This window comes from Aspergillus karnatakaensis (assembly GCF_047715665.1).
Source record: "Aspergillus karnatakaensis strain CBS 102800 unplaced genomic scaffold BJY04scaffold_30, whole genome shotgun sequence".
Classification (NCBI taxonomy): Eukaryota; Fungi; Ascomycota; class Eurotiomycetes; order Eurotiales; family Aspergillaceae; genus Aspergillus; species Aspergillus karnatakaensis.
The window spans coordinates 126,744-153,737 of NW_027395742.1; the positions used below are offsets into that span (position 1 = coordinate 126,744).

Genomic DNA, 26,994 nt, shown 5'->3' on the forward strand with positions numbered 1-26,994 from the left:
AATAAAAGAGGGAAAAAAAAGTAAAAACCCACGGGGCAATACATGTCATAATTTTAATAGTATAATATGATGATAATAGCCGGGACTATTAAGAAAAGAAAAAGAAGAAAGCATACGGGAGCTTGGACTCAGAACTGGTGATGTCTTTCGAAGTCTTGACTTGCCCCTTCCGGTGATCTGCCCCCAACTTCAACTTCTTTAATCATCTTACCTACTACTTTTCCATCAATTCCTCTCGCGCCTTTCTCAACTCTTTTGATTATCATCTCTATCAGACTCCATCCAACTTCCACCCTCGTTTCATCCCCTGTTATCCGCTCTATCCGTCTCCCCTTCCCATCCAGCTCTCTTGTCTCCCGCCACCACCACCACATCCCCTCCATAGTACCAAGGATGCATACCTATGTTAATCCAGTCTCGCCTTGACTGAATCCAACCTCTATTTTCTCTTCTGCATATGCCGACCCTCGTTTTTTCCATCTTCTGTACGCCTTGGACGCAATTTAATTTTCCTATCTCGCCATGGCACATTCTTTCCACCCGTCTCAGGCCTCCATGACAGGTTATATCCAGGAGCCGCCCCCGCTCTCCGCATATTCAATTTTAGGTCAGAACCAGTATCCGGAAAGTGTTGCGCTCTGGCACAATCCCTCGGCCCAGCAGCAGCTGCAGCAGCATCAATCACAGCCGCAGCTCCCTGCGGTTCCTTTTACGCCAGCCACCAACAAGACGCCTTCCCTGCTCCAGCCGCTACCAGATCAGAAAAAGCATAAACGCACTAGGAGCGGCTGCTTCACATGCCGATCCCGTCGGATCAAGTGTGACGAGACTCGTCCGATCTGCGAGCGATGTCGAAAAGGCAGCCGGGAGTGTGTCTACCCTACTTCAACATCAGGGCCAGTCTCAAAGCCTGCACCGCGTTCAGTGGCGAAAGCCAAAGCTTCTCGGCCTCAATCTCGCGGAAGTGATTCTTCGGGTCCCGTTGAGCTAGAAGAATCTCACGTCCTCGAGCCCATTGCAGATGAGGATGAGGAGGAAGGATTGAGTCCCGGCTCCAGTACTCATGTGTCTCCCACGAACACTGGGCCCACGAGTACAGTTGGATCGGGCACTGCGCTTTCTAAAAAGAAGAGTACTCAATCACTAAGTCGACGCAAAGGGAAACAACCGATAGTCCCAGTCGCAGACCCTGTGCCCGGTCGCAAAGAAAGCAGCAGCTCGCCTTCGACCGAAGCCTCATCCCGATTCGATTCATTAAGTGCACGATCGGACAGCGTTGGTTTCAATTTTTTCGATGCTGTTCATGACCCTACGACAGCGCACTTGCCCGAAGACCTCCGTTTTTACCTCTCGTATCACCGAGACTCGATAAACTTCCGTCACTACTTCTTACATCCCCGAAGCACTAGTTTTGTTAATCAAACTCTTGTCGATTTTGCCCTGCAGTATGAACCGCTGCTATATGCGATCGTGGGGTTCTCTGCCTACCATCATTGCGTGCAGACAGGGGCAGGAAAGTTATACTCTTTCCTAAAATACTACAACAGGGCTTTATCTCTCTTACGGAAGTCGCTAGGTTCTGGGGAGCCCTACACTGAAGCAACTTTGGCCACAGTACTTGTGCTTACTACATTCGAGGTATGATAGCTTTTCCTCATGGAGTCCCTGTTTATGACTCGTCTACCTCTTTTCAAACAGAGGAGGCTTACAATTTTTCTTCAATATTCAGGAATTCATTGGCGATTGGGTGAACCTGGTGGATCACCATCAAGCTGCCCACTTCTTGATTCGCGAACTTCTAACGCCTGCATCGGCTAGCTCGGATGATGTTCACAGGCATCTCTTTGAGTGGTATGCTCGATTTGACATTGTAGCTGGCATCGTCTCCGGGAACGAGTCTGTTCTAGGACGAGAATGGTATACCGCACGAGAAGAATACGATGCCCGAGAAGCGGCCAGCCATCCGGATGACTTCGAGAAACAAATAGCCCTGACTTCCTCAATCAACCGTCGTTTTGGCCTGGAGATGGCTTCGTTGTACGCTAAGCTTTCGCGCGGCATGATCGACTTTCCTGGGTTTCTTGCTGAGAATGAGCATCTCAGTCAGATCTTGGAGCGCGTGGGGGAGATTTTGGGTCGGTTTTCTACGGAGTTCGTTATCGAAACTTACCCCAATCAACAACCTCTGACGGAGGATGATCTTGTGGACCCATATGTCCCTGGCGGCTTGCACTATGGGCCACTGTGGGATGCCAACTTTGCATGGATCGACTACTACTCCACGAAAGCCATGTTCAAGTTCCAGTTCTTGATGGCTACGAAACAAGGTTCAATGGAAGAGCTGATGGCTTTATCGCTCCAGCAAGTTCGGTTAATTGAGTCAATTCAACGCTGGCCAGACAAGGAACCAGGCTATATGTTCGGCTTCAAGAATTCCATTGGGATGGCGGCCATGTTCCTTCCAAGGGATAATAAGCATCTTATGTGGAGCAGGCGGATTTTCGCCTTGCTGGAGCAGAATGGGTGAGTGCAGAGATATCTGAATATGAAATGGATGCTGACACTTATGGCTGTTTAGATATGTCATAGCCCCAAAGTTTCGAGGAGCTCTTGCCGCACTTTGGCAGCTACCTGAGCTCAATCATTGGTGGCTTCCGAACGACGAAGAATACCCGACACTCATCCGCGAGGTGCGCGAAATGACCGAAGAGCGAACAACCAACCCCCGAGATAACTTTCGTGAAAGCGTGCGTGATATGAAAGCTGTTTTCGGCAAGCTCAACCTCGACGAGACGGAGAGCGAATCAAGCCCGGCCTCTGCAGGCGCAGACGTCACACAATCCGCAGGTCGGAAGCAATAGTCGAAGACTTCGGGAATTTTAAACTATAATGGCACCGTTATCCGGGGTCCAATCACGGTACGAACGTGGTACTGCTTCTGCTCTCACCTTTGCTACGCCCCGGACTAAAACAGGGGAAAGTTCAATATTTGAAATATCTGAGCTCCAGCTTCTCTTCGGATAATGGTAGTGACGCGGTTAGTGCGCTCTCTGTTGGCGCGTGAAAATACTCCCTCCAAGCACCTTCTAACTTATATATTTTCACCTCTATAACTATACCCCTTTGTGATACTCAACGCATTATACCCACTCCCCGTCGATACCTTCTTAAATACTATATACAACATTTTGGAATGCTAGATCACCGCCATAGTTCTTAATATTGAGAATCACACATTTCACGTTCTACTTGTACATAGGCTATCTGCTAGAGGCATTGCCATTTATCCTCGGAACTTCCCTCGCCAGCACAACCGTCTCCAATCCGCCCACCAACTCCCCAAACTCATCCACCCCATCCTCGTCAACCTCTCCCCAAGGCAACCCCTCAACATCCACCTCCCACCCAAGCAAGCACCTCAATACAACCCCGGCCCCAGCCTTACTCATAACCGAATTCATCTCCTTACACCGCTCATCACAACAGCACTCCAAGCATCCCTTGGGCGTAATACAAACACAAGCCTCAATCCTCCCAACCGCTCGTTTCAGCAGAACGTCAATATACTCAAAGGCTTTTCGCGCAATCCCAGACCCACAACTGCCACCCTTCGCATCGTAGAATGTCAGTCGCGCAGGCCGTTGACGGTGTGGAGGCCGAAGTTCAGGGATTGTTTCGTTCCCTTCCTCGTCAAGAGGGAAATTGACGTCTCCATCCGCCATATTCCCCTTCCGGGCTTTCCGCTTTACGGCTTTTAATCCCTTCCCGAGCTCTTTCTTCGCGACTTTGCATTCCGTGCGCACGTCGCCTGGTGAGGAGATTACGAAACTGGGCAGTAGGCTCAAGACAGCATGTTCGGCTGCATGGATCGCGGCGGCGATGTTCAGTCGATGGGACTCGAGGATATCTAATGCGCGCTTGGGCACGTCTAGCCAGAGACCCTTTGTCGTGATGTTTATGGGAGGGTTGTCGACGGCGACGGCGTCGAGGACGCGGCCGCGTTTGTCGATTTTGAAAAACCCGTAGACGACGGCGTGGATGCGTATGGGGCCGAAGAAGGCGCGGGAGGGTATGTTACTGGGCTCGGCGAGGGGGTTGCTGTGGTTGTTGGTGGCAATTGAGCTAGAGGCTGGAGTTCCGGAAGGTGTAGGGCTAGGCGAGATAAGACGAATATGCTCCGTCTCTATCGGGTCTATGTCTGTAAAGTCTCGCTGCATGGTATTCCAATCCACTGTTACGCGGACGACGCGAGCGAAGAACTTGTCTGGGTTGAGTTCTTTGACGAGGTAGGTTTGACCCTGGTGGAGGAAGATGCCGCCTTCGTAAAGGGTGAAGAACGCGCGGGAGGCCTCGACTTCTTCGAGGACGATATTGCGAACGTTCGTGATGTCAATGACGGCGAAGTGCTGGTCTTCTGTGTCGCGGATGGGGACACATCGAGACGGTTGTGGCCGAAAGCGCTCGTGGCAGTGGTAGAAGCCCATTCTGTCGCGGTTGAGTCGTGTTGATGCGAACTCTGATAGCTGGGGGCCAAAATATGCGTGGTCTTGTTCTGGTTTTATGGGGAGTTCGTAGGCTGCACATTGGACGTGGCCTTCAAGGACTAGTTCATTGGTGAGGTCGACTTGAAGCTCGGCGTTGGGTTTGGTGAAGAGCTCTTCTGGGTTTCGCATGTAGTATTGGTCTGTTGGGTACCTGTCGCCGATGAGGATGGAGAGTGAGTCTTTGTTCCTGCGTCCTGCACGGCCGCTCTGTTGCCGGAGGTTGGAGATTGAGTATGGAAATCCGAGAGTGATAACTGCGTCGAGGGAGCCGATGTCCACGCCTAGCTCAAGAGCATTGGTTGCGACGATACCGAGTAGTTGGCCCTGGAACATCTCTGCTTCAATACGCCTTCGGTCCTGCGGACTGTACCCACCTCGGTAGCCCATGACCATATTACCGACTTCTGGTCTTTCGAGTCGGACGCATTCGTTTCGGACGGCCTGGAGTAAAACCTCACATAGTTTCCGTATACGACAGAATGCAATCACGCGTGCACCCCGGAGGATAAGTTGGCAAAAGAGTCGCGCGGCTTCAGCAACGCTATCACCCCGGCCAGATGTTGGGTCGCTAGGGTCTTTGAACGGTGTATTCCAGCACAAGAACTCCTTCCGGCCACAAGGTGACCCGTCAAAGTCGATCAGCTGAACGTCATCGACACCGAATATCGTCTTCATGTGGTTTTCAGGGTTCGCCACGGTTGCCGAGCAGGATATGAACCGGACATGGTAGTTTCCAACAGCAGCGCAAATCCGACGCAAACGGCGCATGATGAGGGCGACGTGAGAGCCGAAAAGCCCATTGTAGACGTGGAGTTCGTCGACAACGACAAACTTTAGGTTCTGCAGAAATATCCGCCATGAGCTCTCTTGTGGGAGGATTGTGATATGTAGCATATCCGGGTTCGTGAATATGATGCGCGCCTCTTCTCGGATGAGATTGCGATTGGTCATTGGGGTGTCACCGTCGAAGGTTTCAACCATCGTACCCTGTAGCCCGTCGATGTACTGTAACAGTTCCTGCATGGAGCGTTTCTGATCCTGCGCAAGAGCTTTCGTGGGGAAAATATACATGCCCCTGCTGTTTGAGTCCTGCTCTAACTCGTGTAGCATGGGGACTTGGTATATCAGAGACTTGCCAGAGCTCGTCGAGGTCGACACAATAACGTTGTGTCCGGCATGGAGGTGGTTGATAGCCTCGGCTTGATGAGAGTAGAACCGCGTAATTCCTTTCGTGTTGTACAGCGCATTCACAAGACCTTGCGAAAGCGCAAAGTTCAAATCACCATAGATGGCGGGCTGTGCATCAAACGCCCTATGTCCTTCGGGAACGATCTGCCCAGTATACCAATCCAACACCCGAATATCATCAATAATCTCGGCCATCGTCTTTCTTTCCTTCGGAATTGGTCCTGTCACTTTCGATGACTTCCCCCCACCGACCCCTTTCCCACTCCCACCCTCAGGCCCAATCTCCTCTTCATCCGGCCTCACAGGTATCAACCCCTCCTTTTCCCTCTCCAATCTCTCCACCGCATCAACCCCCTCATCCTCACACTTCACCAAAAATGCATCAACGGCATCCACAAACTTCCCGTTCCGCTTCTCAATCAACCCCAGCATTGATTTCTGACTGAAAACCGGCATCCGCATCTCCTCATCTCGATCCCTGCGCCCCCCGACTCCATTCGCACCACCACTCCTTTCCCTCTTCAAATCCCCATCCACAAACTCGAACAGTAACGCATGCGTGATATCTTCTACCCCCTCAGCCCCAGCCCCATACTTCGGTATCCACCCATCTTTCCCCAACCCACGGACTTCCTCTTTCTCCCCTGCACTCAAAACCTCAAGCTTCGCTTCATCGACGTACTCGAATCGGACGGCTCGCGGTAAGAGTACTTTCACGCGCGCGATATCCTCAACAGTAAGTTCAGTCCCAGACTGCGCCTGGACAGCCTTCTTAATATTATCGAATGTCGTAGCGAAATGCTTTCTTGTACAGCAGAACGTGTATACGAGGTTTAGGGCGCGGTGGGTCCGGGATAGCTGTTTGAAGGATTCCGGCCAGGGGGACGATGGCTTTCGTTTTTCCTCTTTTACTTCCTCAATCTCTTTTTTCTTCGATTGTTGCTTTTGAGGTTCTTTCGTTGAGGATGATGTGGGTTTTCGGCCTCGTTTGGTCGGCGGGTTGGACTCGCTGGATGGGTTGGGAGTTGTTGGGTCTCCAATGGCGACTTTGCCTTCGGTATCAACATTGGCTTCGTTGACTGACTCTGAAACTACTATATCAGTGCCACGTCTTTTGCGTTTTCGCTTCGGTGGTAGCTCTGGGCTTTGTTCTGTCGTTTCTGATTTCGTGTCTTTGGTGGCGAGCGACGCGTCGGTGTTTGAATCTGCTTGAGTTCCGACCTGTTCATCGTGGAGTTGGTTTCCAAGGGGCACAGCATCTTGAACGGCCTCTTGTGTCTTCTTTGGTCTGGCCATCAGGATGCTCCATTGTGGTTGAGACCTGTTGTCCAGAATTGGTGTTGAGAGGCGTGATGAAAAGTTGATTGTTCGTGCCGAGGCTGACGCGGAGTCACGTGCCTTCTTTAGATCTATATAACCATGTAGGGACTAGTCAAGAATCAAAATATCAATGACGACTATGAAGAAACAGGAGAAAGAGATGTATATGCAGCTAATTACAAACATATAAGAAAGACAAAGTAGCTAGCTGGCACTTTCGTACAAAGCTAACTAACTCAAATCTACTCCCCAGACCCAATGCAAAAAGCCAACAACCCCAATGCCACCCGCTCTCCCAAGAATAGAAACAATCAGATTCTTGTCCAGCAGCTTTAATGGTTTCGGTCGTGTAGTCCGTTCTACAGGTGCTCTAGTAGGTCTTGGAGTGTGCGATAAAGTTCCTTTGCTTGGTCTTCGTTCCCCGCCTATTGAGAGGTTAGCTCTATACTTCATGCTAACAAGCTGACGGAGGGAGTCACTTACCCGAAGCAGCATTGGGACCGTTCGGCCGTTCTCTAGACTCGCTAGATTGAAATATTTCGATTTAGGCTCCTTGCCTGTGGGATCGCCGACCTTCATACCCTTGAACAGTGGGGTATTAAGCATGACGCGGAGGACACCATCAGCGCGCATGAGCATCCGCGCTGATTTCTTGTCTTCAACTCCGTCAGTGGCCTTGACGTTGACTTTGAATGTACCATTCCCACGTTCCTTCCATTCTCCTCCAGAGAAATGGAACAACTTTGCCTTGCAGGAGAAGTATGTCTTTTCCTCTTCTTCGCCAGTTTCGGCTATAAAAGTCTAGTCAGCAATGAGATCTCGGTATTTTATAGCAAGGAAGGTATTTCTTACTCTGTCGCTCGTAGAATCTTTCGTCAGTCTTGTCCTCTGCAAATTCAGCCAGGCCACTCTCCCCTTCATCCCCTTTGTCATCATCATCCTCTTCCTCCTCCTCTTCAGCGCCGAAAGCCTTCGAACTAGTGCTGCCCGAAAGGCCTGCGCCACTAGGTGCGGCAAAACTGGTCAAGCCACCACCTGAGCTAGCTGAGCCAAAACCACCGCTAAAGCCCGAGAATCCTGATCCTAGTGAGGCGAATCCCGACGGCTTAGACGCGGCCGCAAATCCAGTTGCCGCAGGCTTTTCTGTGTCCGCTGGGGTTGAGTCGGCTGAAGATTTGAAGACCGACGGAGTTGAGCCACCTAAAGATCCAAAAGGGGACTTTTCGGAACTAGCAAAGAAAGATAAACTTGACGCGGCGAATGCAGATGAAGACGTCACGGGCTTTACTTCCGCCTCCGATTTTGATGTCGACGTCGATGTGCCGACTGCCCTAAAAGGCGAAACAGCCGAAGTATTTGCAAACGCACTAGGAAGAGGTGCCTATCGAGTAAAGTTAGCTTTACTGGGTGCTTCATGCAGTATCGCGGAGTATACATACCGGTTCCCGCTCTCGGGAGTCATCCCTATGCCGTTTCTTCTCAGGCTCCCCTTCAGCCGCAGCCTTGTCTGGTAATGCGCCAGCATTCACATTCTCCTCGACCTCCACCTTCTGGCCCTTTTCTTCAATCTTCGATTCGTCTTTGTCCAATTGATCTCTGCTTCGCTTCTTCTTTAAGGAGTTTGAAGAGTCCTGCGGTTGATTTAGCAAGTCCTTGTTGTCTTCGATTTTATCCTCCGTGTTCGAGTCGCGTGATCTCTTCCGCCGGTGACCAGACTCATCTTCGTTATTCTCCATTTGCTCGTCGTCGTCGTCGTCGTCAAATGACCGCTTCCTGCCTCGACTACTCTCTCGACTAGATTCACCCTCCTTTAATGTAACGGCGGTGGTTGATGTCTGGGGAGCGGACGTGATGGAGGTCTCTTTCAGTTTGTTTCGAACAGGGCGCTCACCGCCATCGTTATCAGACGTTTGGGAGTCGTCGGCAGTTGCTATACGGAGTTAAAGCTGTCAGCGGACCCACACCAATGTTTATTTCGCAGAGCAAAACAGCTTGCAAGATCCTATATTAAGGGGTGGGTTGAAGATAGCACGTACTCTGGTCCACTGAATCAATCTGTGTCTCCTCTGAAACAACAGCCTCAAATCAGCCGCCCGCCCGCTCAGTCAAATGAAGGGGTAAAACATACTGTCTAATTCGTCTTTCCGAACTTCCGACGCCATTCTTAAAATCCACCAGAGAAATCTAAAGGTATAGCTCAATCGCGCGCAGATAATATAGATTGGTGTCGCATGCAGGAAGGAAGTCGGAGCTGATATTTCGGTATCAGGTGTAAAAATGGTCGAAATCTGTTCAGATACACAAACTATAGTCGTCAGCTTGTACCCCCAAGACAGAATAGGATTCTCCGCCAGAGAACATATGAAAAGAGAAGAGAGTATTGTCAGGGTCAGGGAACCCATCATTCTCAGTCAAGCTTAAGACGAAACCCATCCGAGCCGAAACTTCGAGTCGCACGTGAACAGACACAAACAAAGTGCTTACCGTCGTACCCTTTCGACAATGACGCAGTGTCGGTACAAGATGCAAAGTATCCAGCTGGAGTGGCTCTCGAAGAATAGTTGTCACCAGTCGTCGACAGATGAGGTAATGACTCGGCAGCCGTGGTGGGATGAGACCAAAGAGCTCGGCGGCAACGAGATTCAGCGACGGATTCGGTATGCTTAGGAGAGCGGCAAAATATGAGCTACTTAGTTCCTCGGTAAATAGCGTGGAGACGGCGCATACCCAGGTGCTGAGATAGGTGTGATGGAAAGCAATATTGAGCGTCCTCGATTGAAGACGGAGCGAACGGCTGCTGTGTTGTCGCCGCTGTCGCTGGCCGGATCTGAGCGTCTGGTCACCGCTCGCTCCGCCCCGCAGATAAACGGCCCTAATAATAAACAAGCGCTCTTGAGAAGATATTCGCATGCTTAAATGTAAGAAAGTTGTCTCATTGGATATCATAGTACAGATAGAGTTCTAACACACTACAGGATACAAGAATGTGTGCAGGAATGAAGCTGGAATCGCATTGAGATGAGAAATCACCAAATCACAAAAGTAGCCACTTTCTCCTTTCGAGGCTTTCCAAAGGTTTGTGTCGTTGGTCTTGAAGAGCTTAACTGATGAAGCAAAGACAACCAATGGCAATGTAGAAGACAAAAAGCGGATACACCGCGATTCCCACACGGTTTCGTAGTACTCCAGAGCCACCGAGGATGCTCACACCTGCGGCCAGGGACCACGCGATCAAGACCAGGTAAACCGGTATCCGGGGAATCGTAGGGAGGCCCAGCGCACTAAGCAGCGCGGCTATGACTAAAGGAAAGAGCGTGTATCCGATAATACAAACCGATTGGAAGAAGGAACTGTATCCACATATTAGCTTTAATCATCCACATCCCGGGACAAGTAGAGACATACATGTTTCCACCCAGCAACTTAATCTGCAACGTCACAACAGCCTCGCCGATCCACACGAGCGAGAATACCCCAGAAAAGACAACATCCGCTTGATCACCTTTCGCCATGGAGAGGAACATGCTCAATAACAAGCAGAAAATAAGCGGACCCCTTTTCCCAGTCAGTAACTATTCGCGCAACTCACCATTTAACAGGACAAACTCACCATAGATCCCAGTCCCTCAGACCATCACTCATACCGCCTTGTAGCACAACATCAGCGTCCGGCCAGCGCCCGAGTACGTTCCTCACACCCCCTCCGAACCCTGTGGCCTCTCCCCGTTCAGCAGCTCCGATACCCCCTCCGCCGCGCTGCAGCATGCCACCAACCAGGTACTTAGGATACAGCACTTGGCGCATCTTCTCCCAGACTGCTAGTAAGTCACGAGAGAGCGTCTGCCATACTGTCTCGTCGATGGTATTCTGCGGCGCGCGGCGGTCCTCGCCGGGGATTCTGGATGTAAGGTAGCCACTCGAGAGGTTGTCGCCGCGCGAGCTTGAAGACTCTTGCTGTATGTTGCCGCGTAATGGGGTTCGGTCAGTATCGTGCAATGGGTCGTCGGCGTCGATAGCTAGTAACAAAGAAAGGGACGATGTCAGTACAGCTAACCCCTCTGAGCATTTTCAGTGCAGGCTGCTCGATGGTGTTTTTCGCAGTTCCAACTAACCATCATCAGCCTCAATTACTCCATCATCGAGAATGGACTCGTCATCACGAGGGTCGTCATATGCGTAGTGCGGCGTGGAGCTCGCCATTGTTGTCCGGGTCTGCGATGAGCTAGGCTCGGGGATAGCAATCGGGGCTGGTTGTTCGTAGGTTGCACTTCCGGAGAGCTTGTAATAGCAATAATATACCGCTTTCTTGACCGTCGTTCAATCCCGCCTGGACCTTCGAGAAATGATGCGGAGTTGAACGCTCGTGCTGCACCTTGTTTGCCTGTTGAGAGGCTAGAGTGGCTTTCCGGCATTACGTACGCAGCTGTTGGCCGCAACTGGCAGGCGGTGACACTGCCCCGACTCTAACATTACATCTGAAGAAACTAACTAGGTATAAAGACCATACTTAAGCACAAGAGTTCTATCGTTGAGAAGTATTACCGCGTAGAATTTGAGATTTGGTGAGGATATATATATTATACATATGTCAAGCCCTTAGATATTGTACAAGAATCCGGCTCTAATGATCTATCCCAACGCCATGATATGCTTATAATTCGAATGGAGCAACACCTGTTCAACCATGCGAATGAAAAGAACAAATTTTACATCGACGGTGTCGTTTCCGGTCGTCTGCTCTTCACCGAAAGACTGCTCCTGTGTAGGAGTCTACTTTTCCAAGTCTGCAGGCCTTTCCCCGGTGACCGGCTTGTGATCGTCAACATGCTTTTCCTCGACAACTGGCATCTCCTCGACCGCAGGCTTCTCCTCATCGGCGGGCTTCTCCTCAACAACTGGCATCTCCTCGACGGCAGGCTTCTCCTCATCAGCGGGCTTCTCCTCGACGGCAGGCTTCTCTTCGACGGCAGGCTTCTCTTCGACGGCAGGCTTCTCCTCAATAGACTGCTCGTCAGCAAGCTTTTCCGTGGCGACATGATTGCCCTCAACAACAGGCTTCGTTTCGGCAGTTTGTTCATGCTTCTGAGGCTCGTGCCACTTCATCTCCTGAGCGCCAAACCGACTGCGCTTCAAGAAGTCATCCTGCTGTTTAAGAGTCGGATAAATAAGCTTGTCCATATAAGGGTCAATGTAGTCGAGCTTTGAGTACTTCCGCAAGGCCAAAGACTCCTTTTCGTACTCCTTGCGTTCCTTGCTGGTGAGCAGACTTGCGTTTTCAGGTTTCAAGATCGAGTCAATCAACATTCTTTGCTGGGTCATTATTGTGACTGTCTCGCGCCCCGGTAGTGCCTGTTTGTGTATATAATTCTGCACAGTCTGAGGAAGCCCTTCAAGAGAAGGTCGACCATCCCTGGCTGAAGTCAAGGCTTCCTCGAGCTTGGCAATATGGGGTTGCAGATTCGACACTGCGACCTTCTTTAATTCGAGCGCTAGCTTCCGGCCCCTAACATCCAGCTTATCCTTCGCTTCATGTTTGGCAAGCTCGAGACCACCCAAAAGATCTAGGGCCTGCGGATTATCTTCCAGCACGCGGACAAGACCAAGGTAACCGATGATAGCCTTGTGATAGGGCAGGGGAAGATGCTCATTCATGATGTCGAGTATTTGATTGGCGTGCTTGAAAACGTTCGGATTCCTGCGGTCACGGCCACAGGTACTCATTGCAATGTGGAATGCTACACCAGACATTCTACCAGTAGGAACCATCTGATCTCGCATAACCTCAAGTGTATGACGACTAGAGCGGCCCACGCGGAGGACACGTAGATAATTCGCAAAGGTCGGCCCATCCAGCTCGAACTTGTAATCGTGATCTTCCAACGTGAGGTGGTTCCAATACGCCTTTCCGATCTGAACGCCATTCCCCAGCTGTCTGCAAGTTTCCATAATAGTAGCGAGTTCCCTGTTGCCGATGTGCATATAATGTGGGGTGTCAAACTGCGGTTCATCGGGGTCTGAATAAGGCTTTGCAAAGGGCGAAACGACAGGGTCATAAAGTTTTTCGAAGTCATCTTCATGCTCCTCCGTCTCCAGCTCTTCAAATTCCCCAGGGGTGTCGACCGCATTAGCCAAGGGCCTTCCTCTTTCATCCACAAAGGGAACAGCTTCCTCAATTCTTGACCTGTGCCTGCTTGGGCGCGGTGGGGCCATCCGCGAGTTGGAAGATGTGTCTTGAGCGAGTATCGGAATACCTGCAGTTTGATGATAGAGCTTAAACACTTCGTAAAGATACCGTTCACCAGGGCCTTGCCAAAGGACTCTGGCCATAGTCCAGGCCAGTCTGTTTTCCATCTTTATTTGTCCATGTTTCCACCGATACACAACATCTGCCCAGATTCTCTTGGCCTCGGTGACGGCCGAACGCCGCCTGTTGTAGGCATTCCCCGCTTCGTGCTCTTGTAGCTTAGCTGCATAGTTTTGAACAGAATCGCCGATGGCATTCAAGATTGTCGAATACGTAATGGCACTCGGTGAGCCGGGGCCGCTTTCGGGTAATTCTGCAACAATTTCCCACAAAGCTTCCATATCGTCATGGTACCAGCACACCTTAAGCATCGCATTCGTGTGTATTATATTGCGTTCAACGGAAGACCTGGGATCGGAGAGAGATTGATATATTGACCGTGCTGTTCGAACAGGGTTGATTGGATCATATTTGTGCGCTTTACTGAGTCCCTCGAGCATCACCGTATATGACCGTTCAGAAGGCTTTAACCCTCGTTTCTTCATCTAATTGTTTGCGGATAGTCAGCAAAAAGAAGGAATGGACGTGAGAATCGACGCCGGGGAACATACATCGTTCCAGAACCTAAACGCCGCTTTAGGGTTTTTTTTGTCCAAACAGTACCCTATAATTAGAGTCCAGGCCGAAATGCAGTCCACCTTCTGATACACCGCTGCGCGAGCAAGTTCTGCAGCCATTGCGATATCATTCCTCTTAAGAAGTTTTTCAACCCGCTCTGAAAGTATGACCCGATCCTGCAGCCACACCATTTCCCGTTTTACCGCTTGTTTCTGTATAGGGGACATTTTGCCAATCGCGGCCTTCATCAAACGATCATCGAGCATTTTGGGCATAGCCCTGCGTTCGCGGACGCGAGTTTTGCCGCTTGGCCCATCCTCTTCAAAGTCATCCATAAGCTGCCTCATGGAAGACGCTGACCGACTCGTCACTATTATTGTCTTTGCAGCAGCGAATCGTCCGACGGTCGCCAGGCTGTGCGTGGGCGGCGAAAGTCTCTGTGAAGCGCTGGTCCATGGCGAGCTCCGGGGCGCCCTCAGGGCAGTGCTTGTGGCGAACTGCGTTCGAAAAGCAGTGGCATTGCTGCAGCGAAGCATCTAACCTTGCGAAGCCAAATCAAGCTTTACAATGTCTTGTGTATGTTTTAGACCGTGAGTTCGATCGGGTGCAACGGAAGTTGACTGCAATTCCAGCGCGTGTTCACACGTAAGACCTGTAATGCAGTATAGATATAGTCCGTTTATTGTGTATGATAAGGATGTCAAGGAATTTCACTTATCACAAACAATGATTAAATGAGAATGGAGAAAGGTATCTGCTGAAGCTGAAGAAGAGAAAATGCGATAGCGACCAGCAAAATCGTCGCTAGCGCCGGATAACAGACCAGTTTCCATATCACCACGTGACCTCTCCCTTTCCTATCATGGGCTAACTACAACAACAACATGATCCAAGGCTCTGCCCCATCATTTACGTTTGAGGGTCCAGGGGCTGCTACTGCTCTTATGGCCTTTGGCTATGGAAATTACCTCCAAGGGATTATGGCTTGTCGGACAAGCACTGTGAGCTCACCATTGAATGGTCAGCCTCAGCTGCCTAGCGCCGACTCTAGCTTAGGATCATGCACCCATCTTTGCAACAGCCTATGTTCTTTATTCTTGGAGTCCCCTTTTGCTGCACTAATCTTCCGTTAGAGTTAATCCTGCACATTGTCGGATTCTTAGATTACAAGAGCGAGCTCAGCGCCATATCCAGATGCAGTCGCGAATTCTATGAGGTTCTAAACTCCCTTTCCTACACAACCAGCGCACGCAATCATGATGACTATCCCCTGCGCTGGGCAGCGGCTCATGGTGTCTTGCCGACTGCGCAAAAGGCTTTAGTAGCCGGGATCGAGCCTTCGACACAGATCCTCGCTCTTGCATGCCTCTATGGCCATGAGGAAATCGTCCAATTACTATGCAAATGTGGAGTAAACCCCAACTTGTTCGTATCTCAGAAATACACCAAGTTTTCAACTTATGAGTTTTCGGATGGCGAGATGGTCTTTGGGACACCGCTCGCTATCGCATCTAAGCAAGGGCACGAATCCATCGTGCAGCTTTGCTGGATCATGGTGCGGACGTTGAATCTAAGGGGCAAGGAGAACAGACTGCCCTTGCTCTTGCTGCGGATTCAGGACATCTCACTGTAGTGAGGCTCCTGCTACAAGCAGGCTGCGCGGTCAATGTACGGGATGCCGCAGGGCTCACCCCTCTCCAAATATCTGCGCGCAATGGGCACACTGGGATTGTAGAGGCGCTCCTTGTCAATGGAGCAGACACGGACTTGGGGAGTTGGGATAATGAGGAACCGCCGCTTGCACTCGCCGCGCAGGGCCGGCATCTGCAAACAGTGCGATGCCTCCTCAATCATGGTGCAGAACCGAGTATAAAGCTTTTGCTTCGCTCTGTCAGTTACAATGATCCTGACATTGTTGCACGTTGGCTTCGTTTTTTGGATATTCCCACCACCACGAAAAGTGAACGTGATCGATCAATTGTTGCCTGTGCTGCTGCTGCTGCGGGATTGGTTGATGTTCTAGGCAAGTTAATGGGGATGGGATGGAATGTGAACTCGCCGCCAACTCGAGTATTGGGAATTCCATTAGATCCCCCGGAGGTGGCAGATCGACGGAGGTTATTCAGTGCGCCTCTCGCTTGGGCAGCAGAGCACGGCCGGGTCAGTGCTGTGCGGTTTCTCCTCTCGCGTGGTGCAAACCCAGACGGCATGCCAAGTCCTGTATATGAAGGCCAACTGCGAAATCCGTTAATCTGTGCTGTGCGAGGCGGTTTCCCAGAAGTGGTCTCTCTCTTACTAGAGCATGGCGCTTGTATACCCGATGGAGATGGGGATCGTGGGATCTTTATCCCTAGCGATTCCGCACGAGGACATATTCAAGATACTCTTAGACAAGGGAGCCCGCTTCCGCCCAAGGAGAGGAGAAGGGATAAGAACTCCGGTGTGGATTGAAGTAATCCGCGCCGGCAAGGCAGCGCAACTCCAAATGCTCTTCAGCAAAGGCCTCGACTTCAACGAGCCTACTTTCTTTCCCGAACCATTCGGGGCCCTCAACTTTCTATACTCATCCACCGAAGCCATCCTTAACACGTTCCTTCAAGAGGGCTATAACCCACAGCCCGGCACTAACTACGATGAGCATGATCTCAAATGGGCCGCTTCGAAAGGCAATATCGCCTTGGTTCGCCTCCTCATATCCCGCGGTCTCGACTTCTCTAGAATATCCAACAGCCAAGTTCCGAACATTCTTAGCTTCGCCGCAGCAGCCGATGATCACGCCGCCGCATCAGAAATCGTCGACCTCCTCCTCGCAAACGGTCTAGACATCGAAGCAACCGACTCTCACGGACAAACCGCGCTCCTCCGGGTGATCAACAATGAGCTCGGCTATACCGAAAGCGCAGGTGTTCGCATCCTCCTTGAGCGAGGCGCGAACCCCTGCGGCCAAACCACTCGCGGTGACAGGCGTATGTGTCCGCTTGTTGCTCTAGCGCAACGATCTGAGTGTCCTAAAGTCGAGACCGCAAGACTCCTGCTACAGGCTATTGATGACCAGAACATCCCTTATGAAACTGTTGAGCCGCAACTCCTCAGAGCAATCGACTTCGCACAGCGATATGAGAAGAAGCCCGTCCCCGGTGTCTTGGGTGTATTAAGACGATGGTATTGGCGAAAGCAGTACCCCGTTAAGGAATAATAGTACCCGAGAAGCTCAACAAATTACGAAGACTTCAAACACCTTTACCTAATATCAACTCATATATATGCTCCGTTATATCAATCACCTTCCCTTCCACCCCCTCAACCCCCTCTCCACAACCCTCGCAAGAACCCTATGCACCCTCTCCCCAATATGTCCCGCATCATACCAGAAATAGCTTTCCACAGGCGTCGGACACCCATACCCCTCATAGCCCGTATCAACATCATCCTCCTTCACGCCAGGACAAATACTCGTCGTATTCAATATCCCATACTTCCCCGGCTCATCCAAAACGCCACTCAACACCGAAAACGCATCGAAGAGCAACACATTCACACCGGGGTTCTCCCTCTCAAACCGCTCGGAATGTGACTTCAGTGCTGAATTCCACCACCCTACAGCCGTGGCATTCGGTTTCTGTTCAGTCTCCGGTAATACCTGGTTGGATGGGGTGCGGTGGAGCGGAGGGAGGTTCAAGATGAGATAGTTCCTGAACCCGAGATTGTGAAGGTCTGCGAGGGACGCGAAGAGGGTTGTCAGCAGGGTGTTGTAGAACGCGGGTGTGGCGTAGTCGATGCTGTCGTTTATGTCGTTTATGCCGATCCAGATTGCTATGAGGGTTTCTTTGGTGCTGAGAATGGGCTTGCGCGGGTCGTGAGGGTCATGACTGGTGGGGGTAGACGAAGAGGTGTTGAGCGAGGTCGACGTGAGAACCGGATGAGCGTACGTCGCATACTGGGCAATCTGATTGACGAGAAAGATCGTGTAGGGATGGTGAAGAGGAATACTATTATTTCCCCCGGGGCCAAATCAGCAAAATTACCAAGAATCTAGTGAGAGTGTGGTGTTTTGGGAGACTTGAGGTGGGAGACTTGAAGTATATATTCTATACATACTGCTCGGCCGAGATCCCCGCGCCAGCAAACGCAAAATTCCAGAGTGATCGCTTGCAGCTTAACGGCGCCGTCAGGCCCTCCTTTACACCACAGCCGGTAAGGTGTTCGATCCAGTTGGGGCCGCCGGCTGAGGTCCCGGTCTTGATATCAGATCGGAGCGGAGTTAGTGGTGGCTGAACAGTGGTGATAAGTAGAATGAAAGAACCTTGTTTTGAATAATCTTATTTGAAAGGAGCTTCTCTGCGTCGAATCCGAGGTTCAGTTGGTCGCCGATGAAGCTGTAGCCAGGGTATCCGTGGGAGCCTTGAACGAACGTGTAGGAGTCGCCGAAGGCAATGCTGCGATTTAGATATAAGCGTGGAACCTTGAGATAATGTTTCCTATTTTGAGGACACCTGTGCTTTGGTGGAAGATGAGGTAAGGGGCGAATACTAACACATGACGAATCGAGTCCCAGTCAATGCCATATTTATTTGCCGGGGTAGATGTATGAGCAACACTCATAGGATCAGTGTACACGAGGGATAAGATGAGTGCTGCAAACATAAATGGATATCTCGTCATGTTTATTGATATCGTCTGATATTCTATCAAGAAGAACCAGAGCACTCTTGGTCACGATTCCAAATATTCCAGTTGTACATATGTATATGGACTATAGTTAGATCATCTTTGGCCCAGCGCTCAGTGCAGGATTAGGGCGGATAATTCTACCCAAAGACATGGTAATTACTACATCATAGACGGAATGTAATTCTCCGTTATGACTCGGGGCTGCTTCATCTTCCGGGCAGAAGGAAAGTGATCGACGCTTCGTGAAGTATACAGGCTGAATGAAGTGGTCTGTTATGGTGTGGTGTTTTCTGGGTATACTTCAGCGAAACTGGGCCTGAGGCATGAACCCATACCTACACTCGCCTCCACTGGCCTGAGGCACCAAGCAAACACGGACTCCGCACGCGGCACGAGCCACTGCACGGTCTTGACCCGAGGCTGGGGGCGTGGTGTTGGCAAAGTTGCGTTGTGCATCGCAATAGTCGAGCCCGAGACTCCGAGCTTTTGAGACCTACTCGACCTAAAAATGGCAGAAGGCTGACTCGAGAATCGAGGTTTTGCTCGGCGCTGACAGCTCAGAGCGAGATCATGCGGTTTAATTGTGGGGAAGATGCTGTTCCGCAGTATGGAGCCTTAATGTGGACGACGATAATCAATTCAGCCGTATTTCTCCCGAAGCCTGGCTGGAAACCATGGGTCTCTGATCAACGGACGAAGCACAGTCCGGTGTACGATCTCACCGACTAGTAAACAACAAGTCCACGGAAAAGCCCGTGTGGTTTCCCCTTGTAGTGGGCCTCAGGAGAGGACTCCAGTTCCGGCCGAAGGAGGGGAGCGGAGGACCGGGAGGTGGACTTGGAAGTTGGAAGCGTAATATCATATTCCCCATATCTTGATAGCCCAAGTAGGCCTTGTGCAGCCGGATCCATTGTCCGCAGCGGTGCTCAGTGTCACTGCTACGGTGTGTTAAGGTTGGACGCAGAGACTGCTTTTTTTGGGAGCTCGAGCGGTCCTTATCAACTCGGGCAAAAGCTGCGAGAGTTAGAATTCAGAAACAACAGAAAGAAATCTGTAATCCGAGCGTATGGCAGGAAAACGATGCTGGTTTTGAGCGTGTAAGCCGCTATTCTGCAAACAGTTAGTAGTATTTAAAGCCAGCCAGGCGTGGCTCGGGTAAGGAGGGCGCTATCACCAGCGTGGACTAGGCCTATATCTCCATGCAATTAACTTTCATAGTCCCATGCGATAAAATCACGAGGCAATCAGATTGGATAGGAGCCCTCTTCCTCGAGGTAAGCCCGCAATGGCGTGAACGGTCGCAGCCATGGGTAAAGCTGCTTCTCACCTAGAGCAGCCGAAGAATATGCATGGAAGACAGAATGCCCCTTCCCAAGGACCAGGGTGATACCTGGTGTCGCGCGCCTTCCTACAAGCTCTGTGGCTTAGGATGTCATCTTATGTAGAGAGAGATCCGTCAAAAGGATATTCGATATGATGACCATATGGCATAGCTGGCTTCCACAATTACCTGCCTATTCGGGGCGACAGCAGTTGTGGATTTCGAATCGCGAAATCTTGGCGCTCTCTGACTGTCGCTTTCTCGGAGAAATACCGACCAATAACGCCCTGGCATCAAAGGCAAGCGAGGGAGCTGGAGAGATCTCGAGGTTCTTTTTGCATCTCTGAGGTAGCATTCCAACTTGATCCTTCGTACGGAGTATTCGCGCTCTAAGCACCGTTTTCGCATAGCACTGTGTAGCTCGCAGAACATGGGACTCCGTGTGAGCCTATCTTCCCTCTAGAGTTGGACCAGAGTGAGACCCGGAGAGCTTATGCCCATGTCAACTTCTCCGGCAAATGCCCTTGACAGCCTGGAGCTTGCTTTCGTTGGATTTGCTTTCGCCGGACTCGATCAGACGGAAATTGCACCCCGAACGCTCCGCGGGAAAGCACGGACTACTCAAGAGAATGTTGATAGCAAAACTGAAGCCTTTCGGTTGCGCTCTCCGCTATCCCGTCCTTTCTTTGGAATTGAGTTTAGCGACGGTTCACCTTCCCCATCATCTGAGATTCATCCATATTGATCCACAGTCCTGTAGTCCAGACTGTTTATTAGCAGGCGCGGCTATCTGGAAAATCAGCGATCCAGTCGAGGCTTTGACACCCTTACATTCGTTCTCTCATTGGCTGTAGAGGGATACTGGTACAATATATATTTGCAATCATCAACTGATAGGACTTGCTGCAGGGGTTAGGGGTAACATCATGAGCCTGTCACCTTTGCTCACTGCTCTGTTGCATCGCGAGTGAGTGAAACCAAGCCGTGTTGACCTCGAGCTCTTATTCAGAAGAAACAGCGAGCTTTGATGTAAAGTGTGAAGCTCAAACAAGGTATCCCCTAAGGACGTCAACAAGCCGACTAGAGGCTACTAAGGCGCTCCGGTGCAGAATACAGCCAACGACGTTCTTGCCCACGTGGATCATACTCCGGCACCAAAATAGTTTGCCGTGCACATCTTGACCTTGACGATTCTACGAACGATAAAAGCTCTAGTATATGGGAGTTCCTGGTCTCTCACCATCACCGGTAGCAATCAGGAAACAGATACTAATCAAAATCGCTCGAACGAGAAGAAAAAAACTGATGCGACGCCATAATTGGCAGAAGTAAGTGACTGCAAGAAATTATCAACCCCTTTCTCATGCAGGGGTTCTCACCATTCTTGCTTGTCAAGTTTCGGTTAATATCCGAGAGAGCCCTGGACTGGCAGGATAATTGTCTAGAACGCTGACATTTCACAAGGAAAGCACGCTCTATCCAGTTAACTCGCTCGTTTCAACCACCCAGACCACAGTCCTCAAGCTTGAGATGCTTTCCGAAACCTTGATGATCAAGGGAGACGACAGTATCTCTCTGACCGGGGGGTTCTTTTCTTGCCGTGACGGAAGCCTCACCGATGCGGCGATGTCCACACAGTGGATTTTACGAGGTTCCGCCAGCGCGGGGTACAACCAATCACCCAGCATATCAAACCACTCAGCTGAATTGTGCTTTGAGGGGACCTTCCGAGGTTGGAGACCTGCATTATTTCCAGGTTGTCGTATTTTAGCCCCCTTTCTGCTTGGTGGAACTGCAATCTGTCATACAGGTTCCTTCTTGGTAACCCGGAGTGCTAACAGTTCTCCGCACTTTCAAGGGGACATGGATGTCTGCCCAAGACGGCACTTATCAGAAGGTAGCATTTCGATGAGAAGCTCGCTTGGAGAGCAGGATTACCAGGAGAATATCGCTTCCAGTGGAGCGTACTTTGGACAAAGATACCGTCAACTCTTGAGCTTACCCATCCCCAACCTGCCTTCACAACGACCTGATTCACGAGAGCATCCTCAAACCTCAAGCAATTCCGATGGTTCTCCACAAACCTCCGCTGTCCCCATTCTCAGCCCACTTTTCATGCTGAAGCTCCCAGCTTTGTCCAACCTCTTATCAGTTCACTCTGTGCTGAGTATTTTTAGGGCGTACCCTCGTATATCCCCCGGAGATGCGGAAACCAAGCTCTGACTGCGTGAGTACAGTGTCGACTCCCGTCGTAGTGTTGACGTTCGATGGCCACCAAAACAAAACGTGCATTATTCGTTATTAACCTTTTATCCTTGAGGAGAGATTTGTGCACAGCTCCAGCTGAATGCCCATGCCGCCCGGTATTACTAACTGCAACTAGCAATAAAGTTAATTTGACAAATGGCCCCAATTCCGGATGACGGGATTGGGCCTTGGCAGTGGTGCTCTCCACCGGCGTTCCTGACTTGCGCGAAACGAGCATAGCTGGGCTTCCGAGGTCGGGGGCGCCCGTTTCCTGGGTTTGCATCTCAACTCTGGACTCTCGAGGTCGGAGGTGCAAGACAAATAATCGACCTTGTTCAACATGCAAAGGGCGACTCAGACGATGGGATCCAATCTCCTGATTCGAAACGAAGTGGACTGTGGTTGTCAACATATATCCCCACTCTAACACTCATCCCCATTGGAAATTCTCAGCCTCGAACAACAGGTGACCATTGCAACATCCCCTTTTCCCACCAGTCGCTGGTCACTTCATCCACCCACCACCGGCATTAGCCGCCTCCGTTTCTTTCCTATCGTGTCTTTTTGTGTTTTTTACCCGGTATTTGGTTAAATGGGCTGATATCAGCACAATCTCTATTACGTAGCATTATTTCATCTTGACATCTGCCTGGGTCTGTACGGCGTGGCACTCTCAACAAAATGTGGTGCTGCACTTAATGCTGTTGAAGTTGATCCATGATATATGATAAAATCCGTCAGCCTCCACGCGCTGCACGCGCTCGTCAGTTAACCTACCTTAGTCTAACAGACGGCGCTACGGCTCCTTTTCGCCTAGCTTGACATGACGGTGCCTTTTCCGTTCCAGCCGTTTATCGGGCACGCCATTCATAGTCCACAATGACTAGTGCTCTCTGCTAGCCCGTCCCTAACGCTGGCCTACCCACGCTGCAAGCACCGTCGACCAACGATCGGTCGCTGAAGCCACGAGCTTCGGCGCTAGGTTCACGACCGGCTGGAAACTGGACAGGCGCACCGTCCGGCGTCCGCCCCAAATCGCGGGTAGACCATCAAGCTCTAAATCCCTACCACTATCTTCGACTATCAACTTATTCTCAACTTCACATCTGGCCTTTTTATACTTGGCGCCACAACAAATAGTAGGATTATATTGTAGATAGTCATCTGAAACGAAAGAGGAAGAAGGTTGCATCAGTCTGACTCGTTCGTCTTTGCCACAACCCGCCAGCGAGCCGTGTGATGGAGGCGATTGGGGGGAGGGAGAGCAGGATACTCTGTAATAACAGGACAGCAGCCCGACAAGGAAAGCTTAGCCGGATCAGAGCATCCCAACGTGAGGGGAAAGGACAAGTGAGAGTGCTCTCAGTAAAATATTGATAATTATCAGTGGGTCTTTGAACGGGGGGTCTCACCAGAAAGCGACAACCCTCCGCTGGACGGGCAAATGACAGCCTGCCTCTGCTAATCCTCCGGGCGGTAACAGCTATGACAATACCAATACCACCCCCCTTTACCCTGTGGTTTCCGTATTACACATCGTGACTCTGCTTCCACTCTCCCTGCCAGGCTTCTTTGCATTTTTATTTTCCTCCTCCTCATTGAAATCCGTCCTTTTTTTTTTTTTTTTGGCCTCCAACTCCCTTTTCGCAGAGGAGAAGCGAGAGATAATAATTATTACGGGGCCCACGCGCAGCTCCACCATATCCTCGGAATCAAATCGCACGAGGTGCTCTCTTCGTTCAAAGAGCGCTCGACTGATTCAAGCTCTGGCTGCTCCTGAAAAGCCTTAAGACGCGCCTTTCCTCCTCAGGTCTGGTTCTCCCGAGTCGAGTCAAACCATCTTCCTCCGGTCGCTTTTAGGGTGATTTGTGCTACCAGTCACTCCAGTCTCGCCACTTGCATCGAGGCACTTTCTCTGGCGCTATCACTCTTTCGAGCTGGTGGATTCTACTCTATTTTAGTTTCCCCTCCCGTATACTTGTGATTTGACTATCCTCTCTGTTCGCGCCCTGCTTGGCTCCATCCGCCTGCTGCAGTGCTCCAGCCTGCGTCCCTTTCTCGCTAGGCCTGCTTGCTGCTGGATCCTCCCTCCCCTCGTGCTCAGTGCTGCTGTCGTGCCTGCCGCCACCTGCAAGAGCCATTCTCCGTCACCCTAAAAGGCGACTAAGCGATTAAGCATCGCGATCCAGCACCTCACTTTCCATTGTTGTTGCTGGTCACTATACCGTGACAGACGCTCCCCTACACCCCAGTCTGGTAATTTTGACCTGCTGTGTTGGAGACTGGAAAGATTCGGTTTTCGTGACCATAATTACGCGTCGATCCTTCCTCTATTTTCTTTTCTCCTCTCTTATCCATCAACGACCCCCGTCTTGAACGTGCTTGTTGAACTTCCGCTGTGACCACCACCACCACCACCACCACCACAAGCAATTCTCGCCCTCCTCCTCCCTCCCCCAAAATCACACTAAACCAGTACGTGCCAACAAGAGGGGAACTTCCAAGACTTTCTCGACACGGGATTACACTAGGATCTCCTCCTCCCCCAAGCCAATCCTTTTCCCCCGTTGCATCTTTCCCATACCATACCTCTTGTCGCTGCGGCGCACCCTGTCACCTTTACTTTTCTTCCGTCCACAAGCTCATTGTATTCTTTCGACGCGTATCAACAGACGCGCGAGACTAGCTTGGGATCGTCAGGGATATTTCTTCCGGTAGCGACCATTTCTTCTGTATTATATGGACAACAGGCCTGCTTCCGAGTACGCGCAGTCAGGTTCGCACTCACCGTATCCACCGTCCACCGCGACACATTCTGAATTCACAGCTGCAGACCAGGCATCTGCTGCTGCAACTGCTCAATACACGCCTCAACCGGAATCTCGCCCCAATCCTCAGTACACTCCCCAACCTGAGGTTCGCCCCGGCACTTCCTCCAACACACCGCAGTCCGACTACAGTCTGAACCAGCCGCCTCCCCCCGCGCGCTCTCCTGCGTATCCCGAGTACCTGGCCCGGCCCCCTCAATACCATCACGCGCCGAACTCCCAGCCCGGAGGTGCGGCAGGTATGGCTCAAACAACAAGTCCGTCCATGAACACCCTGAATGATGGGCACCAAAATGGCCATCGCAATCACACGAACGTGAAGTCTGACGCGGACGTTCCTATAGATCCCTCGATTGCGGCCAATAGCCCGACCTATCCTCCCCCCTACTCGCCTTACCAGCCGCAAGGGCATGAAATGGCTCAGTATCAGGGTCACCCCCCGCCTCCACCACCACAGATGTATGCGCGTCCAGAATGGTCGCATGGATATGGGCAACACCAGCACGGTCTTCCGGGACCTTACAGCTCCCCTGCCACAACGGTTGGTCCCGCCTCCCCTGCAGCGACCGCAGGGCCGCGCCCTGGCCAGGTATGTTCTTGTATTTTGGCGTCTGTTTCCAAAGGCTGCGCAATTGGTTCGATTGTTGTCTTGGGATCGGGGCTGCGGTCGGAGCTGCCTCCCAGGACGTGAAGATGCGGGCGCATTATCTCTCATCAATGTGTTTTTGGTGTTTGATGTCGCAGAAGCTGACTTGATCAAAACAGGTGTACTCGTTCGTTCCTATTCCCGGTGCGCAGCAACACAAGCGGCCTCGTCGCCGCTACGAGGAGATTGAGCGTATGTACAAGTGTGGATGGAATGGATGCGAAAAGGCATACGGCACATTGAATCACTTGAATGCTCACGTTACTATGCAATCGCACGGTGCGAAGCGAACTCCCGAAGGTAAGTCATTAATCTTTGCGTCGTCTGGTTGGCTGGATTGGATATTGTTGTTTTGCGTCGCTGCAGCTGCGGTGGTTTGGCTAGTGCGGGTTGCGGCACGCGCTAGTCAAGTTACACAGCCTTAGCGTTGCGGATCGCAGTAGCGCGACACCTTACCGAGGAATCGGCGAGGTTATTTTCTTTACTTTAGTTTGCTTACAAGTGCCGCGTGATTTGTGCTGACTGGCCACTCAGAATTCAAGGAAATCCGGAAAGAGTGGAAGGCTCGCAAGAAGGAGGAGGAAGCTCAACGCAAGGTCGCTGAAGAACGCGAGCGTGCTGCTGCTGCGCAAGCTGCTCAGAGCCAGGTTGATGCTCCCAACCCGGCAGACCCTTCACAGGGTGGGCAGCCTCCGGCTTACCCTGGCGGCGTCCGACCCCAGCTCCCTCCGATCGGCTACCAGCCTGCTGAAGGCCAGGTCCCTGGGCAGTACGGTGGTGGTGCGGGTGGTATGGTCTACCAGGGTAATGGACAGATGGGATACCCTCCAAGCTACCCTCACTCGCCCTATGGGCAGAGCGGTCAAGTGTACCAGCAACGTAAGTAGTCAGCCCTTTTCATCTTTGCATTGTTTAGGGCTGGACCATGAAAATGAAAAATGGGAGGACACACGACACACGACTACGATTGAAATGCACGGTCACAAAGAAGGTCCTTGAGTCTATTGCTATAGGGGTGTATAGCTGATCGATGATGGCGTCGCAGAAAACCAATCGACCAGCTACCCGCAATAGATGACCCCTCTCACCCTTTCTTTTAAGGTTGCATGTTCTAATATTCAATACCCTCCTAATCCCTCTCGCCGCCTCTGGGTCTAATTTCTTGAGATCTTGCGCACATGATACCATTTTTTGGCCATGATTTGCTCCAGTCAAAAGCTACGGCCTTGCGACTCATGCTTTTTGCCTGCGTCATGTTTGTTATTTCCTTACTCTTTATTTCCTTTGTCTCTCGTCAAACTTAGATGGTCGGATGAGAAGAAAAAGAATGTGCGAGTGTGGATTTGTCTATTTTTTACACCCCTTTG

The 26,994-nt window shown here is 51.1% G+C and overlaps 9 protein-coding genes across 9 annotated transcripts; 5 read left to right on the top strand and 4 right to left on the bottom strand.

The window, feature by feature from the left end:
* Positions 1–200: 200 nt before the first annotated feature.
* BJY04DRAFT_191296 (Zn(II)2Cys6 transcription factor) lies at positions 201–3,243 on the top strand. Its single transcript, XM_073711623.1, has 3 exons — positions 201–1,638; positions 1,730–2,523; positions 2,579–3,243. The coding sequence occupies exons 1-3, from the start codon at positions 523–525 to the stop codon at positions 2,859–2,861; spliced, it is 2,193 nt and encodes a 730-aa protein (XP_073570265.1). The 5' UTR covers positions 201–522; the 3' UTR covers positions 2,862–3,243.
* A 17-nt stretch (positions 3,244–3,260) lies between these two features.
* Positions 3,261–9,214, bottom strand: BJY04DRAFT_228548 (ATP-dependent 3'-5' DNA helicase; the record flags this gene model as incomplete). The annotated part of the gene is made up of 5 exons (XM_073718867.1): positions 3,261–6,778; positions 7,520–7,843; positions 7,905–8,346; positions 8,492–8,982; positions 9,181–9,214. The coding sequence occupies 5 exons, from the start codon at positions 9,212–9,214 to the stop codon at positions 3,261–3,263; spliced, it is 4,809 nt and encodes a 1,602-aa protein (XP_073570266.1).
* A 764-nt stretch (positions 9,215–9,978) lies between these two features.
* BJY04DRAFT_191302 (Yip1 domain protein) lies at positions 9,979–11,434 on the bottom strand. Its single transcript, XM_073711624.1, has 4 exons — positions 11,165–11,434; positions 10,663–11,068; positions 10,458–10,607; positions 9,979–10,402 (listed from the first exon to the last, which is right to left on the bottom strand). The coding sequence occupies exons 1-4, from the start codon at positions 11,250–11,252 to the stop codon at positions 10,153–10,155; spliced, it is 894 nt and encodes a 297-aa protein (XP_073570267.1). The 5' UTR covers positions 11,253–11,434; the 3' UTR covers positions 9,979–10,152.
* A 388-nt stretch (positions 11,435–11,822) lies between these two features.
* BJY04DRAFT_219193 (uncharacterized protein) lies at positions 11,823–14,261 on the bottom strand (the record flags this gene model as incomplete). Its single annotated transcript, XM_073716513.1, has 2 exons — positions 11,823–13,841; positions 13,908–14,261. The coding sequence occupies 2 exons, from the start codon at positions 14,259–14,261 to the stop codon at positions 11,823–11,825; spliced, it is 2,373 nt and encodes a 790-aa protein (XP_073570268.1).
* A 561-nt stretch (positions 14,262–14,822) lies between these two features.
* Positions 14,823–16,044, top strand: BJY04DRAFT_191308 (uncharacterized protein). Its single transcript, XM_073711625.1, has one exon. It carries the CDS (start codon positions 14,975–14,977, stop codon positions 15,545–15,547), a length of 573 nt encoding a protein of 190 aa, XP_073570269.1. The 5' UTR covers positions 14,823–14,974; the 3' UTR covers positions 15,548–16,044.
* Positions 16,045–16,088: 44 nt separating this feature from the next.
* On the top strand, positions 16,089–17,445 carry BJY04DRAFT_78207 (ankyrin repeat domain-containing protein). Its single transcript, XM_073721070.1, has one exon. It carries the CDS (start codon positions 16,217–16,219, stop codon positions 17,108–17,110), a length of 894 nt encoding a protein of 297 aa, XP_073570270.1. The 5' UTR covers positions 16,089–16,216; the 3' UTR covers positions 17,111–17,445.
* Positions 17,195–18,576, bottom strand: BJY04DRAFT_219195 (SGNH/GDSL hydrolase family protein; the record flags this gene model as incomplete). Its single annotated transcript, XM_073716514.1, has 4 exons — positions 17,195–17,903; positions 18,013–18,152; positions 18,218–18,350; positions 18,449–18,576. 4 exons carry the CDS (start codon positions 18,574–18,576, stop codon positions 17,195–17,197), a joined length of 1,110 nt encoding a protein of 369 aa, XP_073570271.1.
* Positions 18,577–20,888: 2,312 nt separating this feature from the next.
* Positions 20,889–22,818, top strand: BJY04DRAFT_191312 (uncharacterized protein). The gene has a single exon (XM_073711626.1). The coding sequence runs from the start codon at positions 21,437–21,439 to the stop codon at positions 22,127–22,129; it is 693 nt and encodes a 230-aa protein (XP_073570272.1). The 5' UTR covers positions 20,889–21,436; the 3' UTR covers positions 22,130–22,818.
* A 2,074-nt stretch (positions 22,819–24,892) lies between these two features.
* On the top strand, positions 24,893–26,514 carry BJY04DRAFT_219196 (putative C2H2 transcription factor (Con7); the record flags this gene model as incomplete). The annotated part of the gene is made up of 3 exons (XM_073716515.1): positions 24,893–25,570; positions 25,747–25,927; positions 26,162–26,514. The coding sequence occupies 3 exons, from the start codon at positions 24,893–24,895 to the stop codon at positions 26,512–26,514; spliced, it is 1,212 nt and encodes a 403-aa protein (XP_073570273.1).
* Between the last annotated feature and the right edge of the window lie 480 nt (positions 26,515–26,994).

What these genes read in the sequence shown, in the direction of transcription:
- BJY04DRAFT_191296 (XM_073711623.1), top strand. Translation starts at nt 523, where the DNA reads ATGGCACATTCTTTCCACCCGTCTCAGGCCTCCATGACAGGTTATATC. An exon ending in TTGTGCTTACTACATTCGAG is followed by an intron (nt 1,639 to 1,729) that starts GTATGATAGCTT and finishes TTCAATATTCAG; the next exon opens with GAATTCATTGGCGATTGGGT. An exon ending in GCCTTGCTGGAGCAGAATGG is followed by an intron (nt 2,524 to 2,578) that starts GTGAGTGCAGAG and finishes ATGGCTGTTTAG; the next exon opens with ATATGTCATAGCCCCAAAGT.
- BJY04DRAFT_191302 (XM_073711624.1), bottom strand. Translation starts at nt 11,252, where the DNA reads ATGGCGAGCTCCACGCCGCACTACGCATATGACGACCCTCGTGATGAC. An exon ending in CTGAGGGACTGGGATCTATG is followed by an intron (nt 10,608 to 10,662) that starts GTGAGTTTGTCC and finishes GACTGGGAAAAG; the next exon opens with GGGTCCGCTTATTTTCTGCT. An exon ending in AAGTTGCTGGGTGGAAACAT is followed by an intron (nt 10,403 to 10,457) that starts GTATGTCTCTAC and finishes ATGTGGATACAG; the next exon opens with TTCCTTCTTCCAATCGGTTT.
- BJY04DRAFT_191308 (XM_073711625.1), top strand. Translation starts at nt 14,975, where the DNA reads ATGCACCCATCTTTGCAACAGCCTATGTTCTTTATTCTTGGAGTCCCC.
- BJY04DRAFT_78207 (XM_073721070.1), top strand. Translation starts at nt 16,217, where the DNA reads ATGGCGCTTGTATACCCGATGGAGATGGGGATCGTGGGATCTTTATCC.
- BJY04DRAFT_191312 (XM_073711626.1), top strand. Translation starts at nt 21,437, where the DNA reads ATGCTTTCCGAAACCTTGATGATCAAGGGAGACGACAGTATCTCTCTG.